The 15,408-nt window shown below is 36.5% G+C and overlaps 1 protein-coding gene across 4 annotated transcripts in view; it reads left to right on the top strand.

Moving 5' to 3' along the window:
- Positions 1-15,408, top strand: part of ACC (Acetyl-CoA carboxylase) — an 81,349-nt gene that overhangs the window by 25,199 nt on the left and 40,742 nt on the right. For 3 of the 4 annotated variants that reach the window (XM_053766012.2, XM_053766013.1, XM_053766014.2), the window contains 14 exons: positions 3,762-3,879; positions 4,546-4,653; positions 4,978-5,118; positions 5,862-6,042; positions 6,747-6,854; positions 7,539-7,633; positions 8,152-8,245; positions 8,980-9,095; positions 9,615-9,788; positions 10,234-10,396; positions 11,443-11,605; positions 12,657-12,801; positions 13,840-13,949; positions 14,646-14,812. In XM_053766012.2, the coding sequence (XP_053621987.1) occupies positions 3,762-3,879; positions 4,546-4,653; positions 4,978-5,118; positions 5,862-6,042; positions 6,747-6,854; positions 7,539-7,633; positions 8,152-8,245; positions 8,980-9,095; positions 9,615-9,788; positions 10,234-10,396; positions 11,443-11,605; positions 12,657-12,801; positions 13,840-13,949; positions 14,646-14,812 (1,883 nt within the window). Of the gene's footprint in view, positions 1-2,167; positions 2,353-3,761; positions 3,880-4,545; positions 4,654-4,977; positions 5,119-5,861; positions 6,043-6,746; positions 6,855-7,538; positions 7,634-8,151; positions 8,246-8,979; positions 9,096-9,614; positions 9,789-10,233; positions 10,397-11,442; positions 11,606-12,656; positions 12,802-13,839; positions 13,950-14,645; positions 14,813-15,408 lie in introns of those variants that run through there. The other variant, XM_053766015.1, reaches the window with a different exon arrangement.

Below are 15,408 nucleotides of genomic sequence, written 5' to 3'. Positions count from 1 at the left end.
TTCTTCTCAGGAGTGGTCGTTCCGAAATGCTAGTAGTTTGTAGCTTTGGTAAATATCATTTAATTTAGAATATGACGTGAAAAAAGTGCATGTGAAGGCCTAATTTCTGAATAAATGATTTGATTTTGATTTTGCTTCGGCATGTCGATCACTGAAAAAAAAGAATTAAATGCTTTTATTATTAGTATGCATTGTTTTTTGTTGCAGACACCAAAGTAACTATATACCTAAGTCAGATGCCTTTTGGTAAAGAGTAAAGTAAAATTTAAAAAATATTAAATTCAGAAAAATATATATAAATTTGCCCATATATAATTTTGCCCATAAAAATATATTAAAATTGCCCAAAGGAACACCTAGGGAGGGTGTTCCACTTGAATAAAATCTGACACCATTGTTAGCAATTAACACACTCGGAAAGAATATAAAGTATACCTAAGTAATTTCACAAGCTTTAGGTTGACTTGAGAGAGAAATAGTAAATAGAAATTCTATTTTACGATAAACATGTTATCGATCAACATAATATTATATGAGCTAGCGAAGTGACCCATACTGATAATGGTAGGTATAATTAGAGAGCACTGTGTTTGTGCGAAGGATTCCGTTTGTATGCAATTATTTAGCATTATTGCTCATATTTTATCATCCATATCGTCACAAATACATTACATACAAATTTTATTAAGTCCCATATAATATATTTTGAAAGGGTTGAGGGTTAATTTTCATAAAACATGAAACATGTATTCATGAATTTGTTGTAAACAACTAAAATCTTAATTTTCAAGTCACTAACTTCAACGGTGTACAACTTTCATATAAAATTTTTTCACCCCTTTCACCCCCCTTTAGGGTAGAATTTCCGAAAGTTCTCTCTTAGTGCTCACCTACACTCCCCAGGGATGCCAAATTTCAGCTTTCTAATGTACGTTTCGACTGTACGTTGTCTGTCACTTAGTCACTCGGTAATGGAAGACTTTTCTGTATTATATTGATTGTTTTTTCTATTAGCACTCGATCTCAACATGTTTCATTTTGTGTACTTTTTGACCAAATAAGTACTTTTTGTACTAATTTTCTAAATTGAAATTCAAAGTTGTGTAATCTCAATCTCATCTACTAGTTGTTCGCCACGATCTTAGACCTCGCGAATACAATGCATTTTGATAAGTTTTTACAAAATTGTTAATATTTCAAAGACGACTTAACCCGATTAATATGCCCCAACTTAAAAAAAATATTGACAGATCCTACACACCTTTTAAATTTCATCAAAATCAGACAAACGGTTCTAAAGTTATCGCGTTACATACATACATAATTACGTACATACAAAAAAAATATTTTTGCCCCAAGTTAATTTGTAGATTGACTATGTAGATACTTTACACTAGCTTTTGCTCACAGTTTTGTATGCGCGGGAAATACCTTTATTTTTCCGTTTAGGAAGCTTAGTAGGGATACAGAGTGAAGAGCGCGCATGGAAAAACTTCGTTTTTTTAAGAACTTGCCATGTAATTTTATCATAATAGACATTTTAGGAAATTACTTTCGTGGTAATGTTTTTCTTTAGAATGTATAGGTTTGATATGAGTTGAGAAGCTAAAACCGAAATGTTAGCGACATTAAGACATTAAAAACGTTATTGACTTAATTTGGTCATTGTGAAGTAAATAAATATGGCTGCAAGGTACCTACTGAGACTGTTTACAACTCGACCGAGTGAGGTGACCACTTAAGCTGCCAAGGTTAAAGGTATCTAAATCAGCGCTGTCACCGATGTGGCTCATGCTGTGTATAGCTGAGCTCGAGCAAAGGACTTCCAAAGAATAATGAAGTTCTTAAAGTTATATTTTAGGCATAAAAAGGAAATGTTATCGTTGAATAGTTTTCTTTTGTTATGTATCCTATAAAAGTTGTATCGATTTATTAAACCAATAAAAATAACAAACACCTAGGTATTTAATAAAATACAAAACATTAAATTTATTCGAATAAGTAACTTTTAAAAAATTGCGATTGTAATTGGCAACTCTGACCTTAGAAACTACTTAAAGGTACTATTTGACGTTTCATTGAACAATTAAAATCTATTTCTTTCGCACACCCTTAAATTGCTATGTGAAAACGAGACAGCGGTATCGTATGATCCGTCATACGAGTTTGATTGGCGTAGTTTACGTCAAAGAATGAAAACAATTTAATTCGGCGAAGAAATGTTGTGGAATTCCAATTTTTATACAATTAAACTAAAACTAATAAAGCATTTTTAATTGTATTCAAAGAATAAATAATGCCGAATATTATGTATCCAGCTATGAATGGATTATACTCGGAAGGCCCGTACAGGTTAGAAGATTTTTAACGCAAGTATTTCGCTCATTTTTTGAAAATTTATTATAAGAAATAACTATTACCTGTAGCCTGTTGTTAACAGAAGATTCGATCGATTATAAAAGCACAACGTAAACGTTGTTTATTCGATTAAAAACAGTGAGTTTAACTAAAGTATGCCACTGATTTCACTAAGTTTCACTTGTTATAATTTCTAATTAATTCCAGCCAGCTTATTTTTTTTAATCACTGTTACCTGTCGTATGCATTTCAGTGTATGTGCATGCGTTCGTATTATTATCATCTGAATACTTTTATACCATCAAGTTAAGATGTCCATACTCCATAGAAATAAAAGTTTTTTTAGTAATATATTGCTTATTTGTGCTATTTGTATGCTGTGTAGATTTAGTGCAAAAATTTAGTTTTTAGTTATGTTCCTGTTGGGAGGATGTTGCAGGTATTTATTTTGTGAAAATTGTACAGATAAACAAATTGTTACTTTATTGTTCGTAAATTTTTGTTAGAAAAGCTAAACGGATACTTTGATAAAAGCAAGTAAATAAGATTTAAAACTTATAAAATTGTTATTTGTGTCTGGGTCCGTTATACACAAATAATAGAAATTTTTTGTAAAAACAAGTTGTGTATCTTCACATGTAAACACCAGATCTAGACTCAATTTGGTTGTGTAGTAGGTATTTATTGCTCATCCTGAGTTGAAATAATAATTTCAAAGCATTACTATAATTTACTATTTTCTTTAGTTATTAATTTTTATATTCCAATGTTAATTTATATGTATAGCTACTAGCTTTTTCACATGGCTTCGCCCTTGTGTGTCTTCACCACCATTGTAGTAATTTTCGGGGTTGATTTTTGAAAACATAAGTGGCATATGTTTGAATGGGAATCTTTAACTACATGCATATAAAATTTCATCAAAATCTGTGCAGTGGTTTAGCCATGAAAGTGGAACAGCCAGACAAACTTTCTCATTTATAATATTAGTATGGATGAACACTCTTAAGCGACCTTTTCACCCATTTCCCCAACATCCCAAATAAGGGGTGCTGGTGAAGTTGTAATCCTAAGTTGGCAGTGTGGTCCAGTAGCAATGATTAAATTGGCTACTGATTTTTGGTTACCATCACGCTACCAGCCTGCGTGCTTGTTTGCCCACTATCCGCAAATATTATAAATGCGACAGTTTGTGAGGATGTATGTGTGTTTATAACTATTTCACACAAAATCTATTGGATGGATTGTTATGAAATTTTGGTAGACGGGTAGAATATAACTTGGAATAACACATAGGGTATGTATTTTTATGGTATATATTTTTATTCCGAAATTCCCACGGGAGAAGACGATGGGAAGATTCGGCGTGCAACTAGTGAATAATATATTTCTGTCTCTTCCAGGCCTTCTATGTCCCAGGGTACCGTAATCCACAGCCAGCGGTTCCAGGAGAAGGACTTTACTGTTGCCACGCCTGAGGAGTTCGTCCGTAGGTTCCAGGGCACGAAGCCTATTAATAAGGTTGGTTTTTTTTATTTGTGTCATTTTGGCAGAAAATAGGAAACACACAAAGGTACTGCTTCTTTGTATTGAAAGAGTAGATCTGCGAAAGAAATGTTAAAAATAGGAAACACTGTTTCATGATTGTCTATATCAAAAATAAATAAATAAAATATAAATATATTAGAACAAATCACACAGATTGAGCTAGCCCCAAAGTAAGTTCTAGACTTGTGTTATGGGATACTAACTCAAGAATACTATATTTTATGACATATCTGGGCCAATCAAATATCATTTTCCATTATGACCTGACCGGGGATTGAACCCGCGACCTCTCGGTTCAGAGGCAAGCACTTCACCACCGAGGTCGTCAAATATAATAAATATTACCATTTTTTAATTGTTGATTTCCATTTCGTTCCTGTTTCAATTTTTCCCAATTTTATATGGTACTTTTTACTTTTTATTCTATATTCCCAGGAGAACCTTTCAAATTGCCTCTCTGAGTCTGAATGCCTCATTTTGAAATGTTAATGTGTGATGTTGATGTGTGTGAAATTGAGAAAGCAATGATAAACCATTCTTTATTCAAGTTACATCACTCTATATCCAACACGTAAATGATGGAGACGTGTTACTGACCTGTTTAGAAGCTAAAAAATATTGTTTCACATTCATCTGCAGGTGCTGATTGCGAACAACGGCATAGGTGCTGTGAAATGCATGCGATCTATCAGAAGATGGTCCTATGAGATGTTCAAGAACGAGCGTGCTGTACGCTTCGTCGTTATGGTGAGAGAAACGGCTATATTTTATCATGACTCCTCGCGCGTCCCAAAGCTTTATAGAATATGAATAAACACGCAATTTGCAACTCTCCAACTAGTCGAATCAGATAAATTTTCTGACTTTTTTTATTTTTTAAATTTGAATACTGTGGATATTGAAATATATTGTGTGTTCATGTTTTTTATAAATTTTAAGTGCCACTCGGACATATAATTCTAAATTATAATTACAACTTTTGCATTGATATACCTTACCTACTTATTTATTACCTTCGAGACAATGAATAAAAAATTAAATACCATGTTAAATAAATTCCATTTCTAACAGGTGACCCCGGAAGACCTGAAAGCCAACGCGGAGTACATCAAAATGGCTGACCACTATGTACCTGTCCCCGGTGGATCCAATAATAACAATTATGCCAATGTGGAGCTCATTGTGGATATCGCTATCCGGACTCAAGTGCAGGTCAGTATACAATGTCTCATTTTGTGAGGTAGCATCCTCTGCCGTGAAGTCTGGGAGCCCTGAAGACATGAAATCCATTGCGGACTACATACAAATTATAGTCTTTATGAAATTACAATCCACTATTTTTAGCAGCCCGTCTTCGGTCGGGTAAAATTGAAAAAAGTAGCCTATGTTACTCCTGAACATTTCGTTTATCATTTTGTCAAATTTTAACGAAATCGGTCTAGTAATTTTTGAGATTATTGATCACAAACAATAAAAAACCGAAACAAAAATACGTAATCTTTTCTCTTTACAATATTAGTATGGATATGGATAGTGTCATAATAAAATTTGTATGGCGCCATCTACTGCGCCACATGCACAACGCTGCCGACTGTACAGGCCACATAGATGATTCACATCTCTACGAACAGATGGCGCTAAAGTCGACTTATGATAGAAATGTAACAAGCCTAGAACGCGCAAACGGTGCGTTTTCGATGTGATCACTACAATGTGTATGTAATGCCAGCTCCACACTGAATACGTGAACATTGCGCAGTTAGTATGAGTGCTTTTATTTAACGCAATGAAAATCCAGCAATGTATATCGAATCCGCCAAAGCTCGGCGAACTGTCGTCGAACAGTACTAAGCACTAGTATAAAAGCACTTATGCTAACTGCGCAATATGCCGGCTCCACAGTGTCGTCGAACAGTGTGGAGCCGGCATAAAAAAAAAAATATATTTTACCTTAGGCCGTATGGGCTGGTTGGGGACACGCTTCCGAGAACCCCAAGCTACCAGAACTCCTCCACCGCGCGGGGGTTGTGTTTATAGGACCGCCCGAGAAGGCTATGTGGGCCCTAGGCGACAAGATAGCCTCATCCATCGTAGCCCAAACCGCTGATATACCTACATTGCCCTGGAGCGGCAGTGGTGAGAATCTTGTGTTTTATATTTAAGACTAGTTTTTGTATTCTAGAAAGAAATGTCGTTTATTTGCTTACAACAAAATTTTCAAATTCTTTATTCAATTTACGACGATATTACATCTCTTATTGACGCCAAAAAAATACTTAAAACTTAGTCTACTGCCGACTTCCAAAGCGCAAGTGAAGAAGAAGCGGCGCAACAAACTTCACCGCGGCCTTTTCTCCAAAAACGGTGAAATTACAGAAAAAAAAATCTCCCTCTCATCGCCGCATGTTCGTACCATTGTTTGCATTAGGGGTTGTGACGTCACGAAACACGGTGTCAGGGTAAAGATTTCACGACCGGCTGACGTCAACCTTGAGAATGCTATCGTTGCCTCCGCACAGGGGTGGTGTTTAAAGGACCGCCCGAGAAGGCGATGTGAGCTCTAGACGATAAGATTGCCTCGCCCATTGTAGTCAAAATTGCTGATATATCTACTTTTGTTGACTTGTGTGTGAAATGGCGAAGGCAATTGCAAACCACTCCGTTAATAGTCCCAAGAAAGTCATTGTGTTTCATTCCATGCAATGACTACAAACCTTAGCCATGGGGAATGCATCTATGAAGAGATGGTAACTTATAAAAAAACATTTGTTTTATAAAAACATGTTTGATTAAAACACGTTTTTTTTTTAAACCATTAAAATGGAAATATTAATTCCCAGAGTTAAAAGCCGAATACAACACGAAGAAGATAAAGATATCGTCGGAACTGTTCGCCAAAGGGTGTGTGACCACGCCCGAACAAGGGCTGCAAGCTGCTAATAAGATTGGTAAGAATTTTTATTTTCGAAGTGAAAACTTCTTTAGCGGCGTTGTGCACTTTTTCTGATGTGTAAAAAAATGTTAAACTCGCGTCAGGACACGTGACTCTGATCGTAAACTCACGCGGCGCGTAGCGTTTCATTAGTGGCGCACATTTTTTTTTTTTTTACAAAAGATTTCTGGTCATCTTATACGACTATAGATCAATAAAAATAAATACCCGGGTGGTTGGCATTGACATTCTTTTCTATTCAAATCTTTAAATAAATAATAAATAAATAAATATATTAGGACAAATCACACAGATTGAGCTAGCCCCAAAGTAAGTTCGAGACTTGTGTTATGGGATACTAACTCAACGATACTATATTTTTATAACATATACATATATAGATAAACATCCAAGACCCGGGCCAATCAGAAAAAGATCATTTTCCATCATGACCCGACCATCATCAGACAACCATCGGTTCAGTGGCAAGAACCACTGCGCCACCGAGGTCGTCAAATTTTATAATTTTATACTTTAAAGCATTAAAATAAAATATATTAGGACAATTATTTGAAACACAGTATAATTATTTGAAAATCAGATATTAAAACTAACTTGACAAAATTTGAAAAAGTGTAATGACAGCGCGGCCGCAGCGGTCGAAACGCTCTGAAAAATACTCACAACGGTTATATTTTAGGGTTCCCCGTGATGATCAAGGCCTCGGAGGGCGGCGGCGGCAAAGGAATCAGGAAGGTGGAGAACCCAGACGATTTCCACAACATGTTCAGACAGGTGAGCTGTGATTTCATATTTTTAGGGTTCCGTACAAAAATTCAAAATAAACACAAGGGAAAAGAAGGGTCTTTCGTGTGTCTGTCCGTTCATCTATCACAGCCAATTTGCTCCGAATAGCTACTGGACCAAATCAGGTGAAATTTGGTAATATGGTGTAATCCTGTGACCCAGGTGTTTGGGGGCAGAGTAAATAAATATATATATATTTTTTATTATATCAAGGTAAAGTTTTGCACACTTTATTATGTCATGTATCAAATCATGGCCTTGGTTATGAGGATCTTAAATATAGCTTTGTTATTACTGTAAAATAAGCAGTTTCGATGTCATTCATGAAAAAAGACGAATATTATTAATTCGACGAATTTTTTTTTTAAACGATGATTAATTCGATACGAGGGGCAGACGGGTGGGGTACGCGGCTGCGCCACGGCTCCGTCCGTCGCGGGCATAATGGATGTATAAATACTTTGTTGTTTAAAAAAAATAGTCCAGGTAACATGTTTATTCTGCAGGTGCAAGCCGAGGTACCTGGGTCCCCGATATTCGTGATGAAGCTAGCTCGATCTGCTAGACATTTGGAGGTACAACTCTTGGCTGATCAGTACGGTGAGTTATTGTGAATTATCCATTTATTTTATCAGTGTGTATGTCGGTTATGCTATACATTACCGGCGAACTCGGACTTGTGCCGTGACGTACATTGCGTGGTTTGGACGCGACCTTGTTTTTTAACGTAAAGAAAACTTTTACACGATAGTGTATATGTGTTTCACAGCTGAACCGCTGAACCGATTTTTATGAAATTTGGTACTTGTGCATATATTCTGGGTCGATCTACAATACTATAATATAATATTTTATTGAACTATTAATTATCATAATGATCCTAAATATATTAATTTTATCTAGATTATACATATTTGTTACGATTCAATTCAATAATAATATTATAATTTTAATTTTAAATGTAATTATAACTTCTTTTATTTATTTTAAAGACTACTCGGGTACATCAAGACAAGCATAATTTATTCTACGACTTTTCGTGATTCGGTAGTTTTTTTTTTTTTTCATATAAAAGAAATTCATTCTAATTTGCGATTCGAGACATCTTAACATTAATAGCCGAGCAATGTGAGACAGTACAGTAGCTTTATGTAACGGAATATGTAACATAGAGTTAACGTTTTATAGAAGGATAATTGTTGTATTTATTACGTTTAGACAAAAGTCGTAGAAGAAAAGATGTTAGTCTCTATGTAACTTATGCGCCTTTGGAAGGTTATGCGTTAGATATCAGTAGCCATGTATATATCTGACGTCAACTGGCCTGTTCTCAGGCAACGCTATATCGTTATTCGGCCGCGATTGCTCCATCCAGCGTCGACACCAGAAGATCATCGAGGAGGCGCCGGCCGCAGTCGCGAAGCCCGACGTCTTTATTGAGATGGAGAAGGTATAACATTAATTTACGTCTCCTATTCGATGAGTAGGTCCTTATTACCCTCAAATGGGGCTTGTGGGTGATCAATAAGCGTTGTAATAATGTAGCTAGAAAAGCCCTAGGGTGGTAAGTAATAAAAATAAAAAATACACTTCAGGGCGGTAAGTAATTAAAAAAAAAAAATCGATGCCTTACAGCCTTTGGCTACTAATCTACTATTAATTTTAATTTATCTATTTTTATTTGTTCAGTAGCTTTCGCGTTCATTTTGTGAGTCCGCTCGTAATTTGTTACTGTCAATATCTCTGGTTCTCAGCAACGTGTCGCGATGAAACCTATATCAGATTTTAAGTTAGACCTTCAGCTATACAACTGCAAAAACCGCATCCAATTCCATCCAGTTGATTTGGTGTGATGCGCGAACAAAGATACAGACACAAAAATATTAAAAAAAAAAAGAAAAATGTTTTGGCTTCTATTAGTCCCTTTAAAAAGTCCATTTAAAATAAAATAATATTATTTTATCCACAGGCCGCAGTCCGCCTCGCCAAAATGGTGGGCTACGTGAGCGCAGGGACAGTAGAATACCTGTACGAACCCGCTTCAGACACTTACTACTTCCTGGAATTGAACCCGAGACTTCAAGTCGAACATCCCTGTACTGAGATGGTGGCTGATGTTAATCTACCTGCCGCGCAATTGCAGGTAAAATACTTGAAATGGTATTTGACAGGGTTTTTATGCGTTAAAGTCCTTGGTCTATTGAAAAGACCGTGGTCTACTGAGTAGACCGAATGGTTTTGAGACAAAAAGTAATGTATAGGCACATTATTATACTAAAATACTTTTTTCGGTTCAAAAATATATGGTATACTGAGTAGACCGAAGTTTTGCCTGGACTTATCTCATGGTTATGAAATAGCTAGCTCGTTCTCTTTGTCTTTGGATGATGAAGATCAAACTCTTCCAGCGTTGAGTTATTGTGTGCTTTTTGTGTCTATTCGGATATTTTTCAGAATACTGAATGAGGTGTTTCTTGCTTTTTATATTTTTCACTTAAAATTTATTTTTTACATGTGGCTTCTAACTTTTGTGACAAAACATTTAACAGATTTTTGATATGAATCTCCATGTGTTATCTATCACCCAGATCGCCATGGGCCTGCCCCTGTACCACATCAAGGACATCCGCCTGCTGTACGGGGAGTCCCCGTGGGGCCTCACTCAGATCGACTTCGACAGCCCCAAGCAGCGACCCTCGCCCTGGGGACACGTCATCGCCGCTAGAATCACCTCCGAGAACCCCGACGAAGGTAATTCCTATTATCTATACCCCATTTTATCGATTGCCGTGCAATCGATTGCTATGTTATCGATTACAATTTTATCGATTACAATGCTCTCGATGACTAAATAATCGTTTGCTGTGCTATCGATTGCTATGTTATCGATTACAATTCTATCGATTACAATGCTCTCGATTACAATGCTCTCGATGACTAAAGTATCGATTACTGTGCAATCGATTGCTATGTTATCGATTACAATTCTATCGATTACAATGCTCTCGATGACTAAGGAATCGATTACTGTGCTAACGATTCTTATGTTATCTATTCTATCGATTACAATTCTGTCGATGACTAAAGTATCGGTTACTAAATTATCGATTACCGTGCTATAGATTATGTACAAAAGGTGGACTTATGCAATTATCATTATGTGTTACCTCTATGTTAATGTAATTATTTGTGGTCCAAAGCAAAAGGGACCTTATGGCGGCCGGCACTTAGGTCTATATTGCCGTTGTGCGAATACAAAACAATGGCAATACTGGCGTAATTGCTGGGCGTCATAAGGTCCCTTTTGCTTTGAACGATCATATTTGTGAGCGAAAACTTATAATTAGCCATATATAATATATGTTTGTTATTTTGTTCTACATTATGTGTTGGGGGTAGTGTAAAATTTAATGCATGTTTGATTTTTAACCCCCGACGCAAAAAGAGGGGTGTTATAAGTTTGACCGCTAAGTGTGTTTGTCTGTGTACGTGGCATAGTAACTCATCAACGGGTGAACCGATTTGGATGCGGTTATTTTTGTTTGATAGCTAATGTTTATTCGATGGTACTTACATATGTTTGATCAAAATCGGTTGAAGTTATAGCAAAATGAATATTGAATGTTGTTTTTTTTTTTAAATTTGTCTAACAAAAATAACTTGTTAAGATTTTAGAACTATTAGATAAAAGTTATAGATCGGTAATGACGTCGATCAAAATGCTAGGAAACTCACGAGTTTGTGTTTTAAATTTTACAAAATTGTTTTTAATTTAATGTTTTCTTCTTGTCACCCAGGCTTTAAACCCTCGTCTGGTACAGTGCAAGAGTTGAACTTCAGATCGTCCAAGAACGTGTGGGGTTATTTCAGTGTGGCGGCCTCGGGCGGTTTGCACGAATTCGCCGATTCCCAATTCGGACACTGCTTCTCTTGGGGGGAGACCAGGGAACAGGCCAGAGAGTAAGCTTTCTCTTTTACGTTTTTGGGGCGTGTGGTCCCGCCCTAAAATAGAACCCCGTATCCGAGTAAAGGTGTATATATACTGGTGTCAGATATCAGGTCGCGCAAAGGCATCTGCAATTTTACGATTATCTACCGTCTTTTCTCCGGAGGCAAGTGGTGGTCTGTGAAAAACGAATGTGGCTTGAGTAGGATTCGAACCTGGGACCTTTTGATCCCAGGCGGACGGTCTTAAGAAGAAACACATAGTTTTAACAAGTGAAAGGCAACAATAACATTCCCAGCGAAAGCCGAAAGCATCTTCAAAATTTTAAGGTATATTTTTGCCCTGGTTCACTATTTTTAATCTAGGCTTCGGGGCGGCACAAATCCGAATGCAACCGGCAATATGAGGAAGAGAGTAAGCGTTCTTTTACTAGGTTTTATCTCAACGCGCCATATGACTCGTTGATAGCTAAACGAAGGGCTGTGTCTTTAGGAAACAATATTGTAATTATAAATCTACTGTCTAAAAAATCTATAATCTACTGCGCTGTCTATATACTATCACAATCACATTTTAATATGAAGAAAAAAATGGGAATTTTTTATCCCAATTTAATTTAGCATAACGAGTTAGACATAATTTTTTACCTTATTAAAAATATTTTGACAGACATTTTTTTTTTCCAAAATAATATTTTGACATACTTGTTTTTTGTCATACATTTTCAATAAGCATATAGTTTAGGCTAATGTATTTTACCATAATTTTGATTTGCATAAAGCTATAGTGTAGCAGTAGGTTAGGGTGCGGCGGCACAAGCCGCCAATATGCTTTAGAATATTATGCTTAAAAATTGTTATGCTTATGGTTGGTATGCGTAAAAAAAATATGCATAAAACATTATGCCATATTAATATTGTGCGTAACTATTATTATGATAAGTAAAAGTATGCCATGTTAAATTATGTATAGTATAAAAATAGGGAAAAATAGAAAAAATTGTCCCCGAGTGAGTTTAAGCGGGCGAAGAGCTAGTACGATATATAAAATTCAATTTTATTCCAGAAACCTTGTAATAGCTCTCAAAGAGCTATCAATCCGTGGAGACTTCAGAACTACTGTGGAGTACCTCATAACTCTGCTGGAGACTGCTGCCTTCCAAGAGAACAATATCGACACCAGTTGGCTCGACGCCCTTATTGCTGAGAGGGTAAGGGTCATTTTTCTATTTCAAGTCCAGTCTGACTGGACTGTCTGGGGAGACCTTTGCCCAGCAGAGGGACAACAAGGGTTAGCAAAAAAAAAAACCAGTCTGAGATCACAACAACATAATCGTTGTTATAGAAATGTTATATAAATAACCATGTTACACTAGTATCCCACCGCGGCCACCAACAATAGTCCAACAGCAATCTGCAAAGATCTGTCCATACGCGGAATATTACCGAACTACAATGGTATATCTCATAACACACTGCTGGAGACTGCTGTGTTCCAAGAGACCAATATCGACACCAGCTGGACGCTGCTCTTATTGTTGAGAGGTTAAGGGTCATTTTTCAACTTCACTAACGCTGCCGTCCTCATAAGTACATTAACTGCTATTAACTAAAAGTTGTAAAAAAAAATTATAAAACAATAACGTTAAATCATGGCAGGATAGGGACCAACGCTGTTTGAATGAGTTTCTTTCGGCATTTTGACGACCTCGGTGGCGCAGAGGTAAAGTTCGTGCCACTGAACCGAGAGGTCCCGGGTTCGATCCCGGTCGGGTCATGATGGAAAATGGTCTTTTTCTGATTGATCCGGGTCTTGGATGTTTATCTATATATGTATTTGTTATAAAATATAGTATCGTTGAGTTAGTATCACATAACACAAGTCTCGAACTTACTTTGGGGCTAGCTCAATCTGTGTGATTTGTCCTAATATATATTTCTTTCTTATCGGCAGTGGTCGTTGCGAAATGTCTACCTTTTTGAGAAATCCTTACTAATATTATAAATGTGAAAGTAATTTTATTTGTCTTTTAACTACTAAACCAATCTTCTTGAAATTTTGCACACAAGAAGTTGGAAGTACGAAGGACATAACTGCTGCCGTGGGAAATGCACGCTGGCGGAGCCGCGGGAAAAAGCTAGTACTCTATAATTTAAAATTTGACGTGAAAAAGTGCCTGTGAAGGTCTAATTTCTGAATCCATCCATCTGTTTTCAAACGTAGCTACTAGTGTTGTCTTTGTTCACAGATGCAATCGGAGAAGCCTGACATAATGCTTGGCGTTATCTGTGGTTCTATACTCATCGCGGACAATATCATCACAGCACATTTCCAGGAATTCAAGAGTGCTTTGGAGAAGTAAGTCAGATATATGCTCATCATCATATCGAGTGTGTTATTGCTAACACTGGTGTCATATTTTATTCAAGTCGCCTAAAAGCATCTGACATAATTTTTACGACTACTTACCGCTATCTAGTGACAGGTAGTCGCATACACACTAGTGAACTAAACTCTCCACCAGTGTGCAGGTTTCCTCACGATGTTTTCCTTCACCGGAAGCATGTCGTGGTTATGAAAACTAATATATGAATCAGATTGGTATACAAACTCATATGTCACGAGTAGGATACGAACCTGAGACCTTTCGATCCAGTCTTAACCATTACACCACCACAGCTTCAGATATATATGGTAATTTGAATAAATCTTGATGTTAGAAATAAACATTCATCTTCATCATCAACAGCCATTTAAATGTTCCCACGGAAGGCACAGGCCTTCCTTATGGCCTATAAATTAATTAATTGATTAAATCATTCATTTATGCTTTCAATCATTCATTCATTCTTCTATTCATTGATTCCAACTTTTATTCATTCATGAATTCATTCATTTGTTCTTTCATTCATTCGTACATTCTGCGCAGGAGTTAAACTGCCATTTGTACAATGTCTAAATTTTTTTGTAGTAATAATAATATTTTTTTATTTGTACTTTGAATTTTAAATGCAATCGAAAAATATTATTAATATTTATTTTCTTTTTACCCAGGGGTCAAATCCAGGGCTCCAGCCAGCTGTCAAACTGCGTGGACGTGGAGCTGATACACAGCGGACATAAATACAAGATCACCGCGACCAAATCCGGTCCGACTTCGTATTTTCTGGCCATGAACGGGAGTTTTAAGGAGATGGAGGTTCATAAATTGAGCGATGGAGGTATGTATGTATGGACTGCTACACACTGGAGGTCCCGGGTTCGATCTCCGGTCAGGTCGAGATATGAAATGATCTTTCTTTGCATGTTTATCTATATATGTTTCCTACTAATATTATAAATGCGAAAGTTTGTGAGAACATTCGCGTGAAAGAGTAACATATGTATGTTACATATGTTTGTTACTCTTTATTATGAAATTTGGTACACGGGTAGATTATAACCTGGAATAACATATAGGGTACTTTTCGTCCCGAAATTCCCACGGGAGCGAAGCCCCGGGGCGCAGCTAGTATGTTATAAAATATAATATCGTCGAGTTAATATAACACATGTATCGAACTTTGGGGCTAACTCAATCTGTGTGATTTGTCCTTGTATATTAATTTTGAGATTTTATATAATTTTTTACTTGACCGCTGCTAAGGTACGATTACTGCGAAGATTACGATGGGGTAATCACTGTTGTTGAGACAATTTATTTAAAAAGGTTTATATAAAAGATCGTATTTGATCATGCGAAGCCGGACGGAGTCGCTAGTAATCTACCTATTTATTTGTTTTTAACCCTGACGCGAAAAGAGGAGTGCTATAAGCT

The sequence above is a fragment of the Plodia interpunctella genome, chromosome 28 (genome assembly GCF_027563975.2).
Source record: "Plodia interpunctella isolate USDA-ARS_2022_Savannah chromosome 28, ilPloInte3.2, whole genome shotgun sequence".
Taxonomy (NCBI): domain Eukaryota; kingdom Metazoa; phylum Arthropoda; class Insecta; order Lepidoptera; family Pyralidae; genus Plodia; species Plodia interpunctella.
The sequence above is the reverse complement of the archived record's forward strand: the minus strand, read 5'-3'. Positions and strand labels throughout refer to the sequence as shown.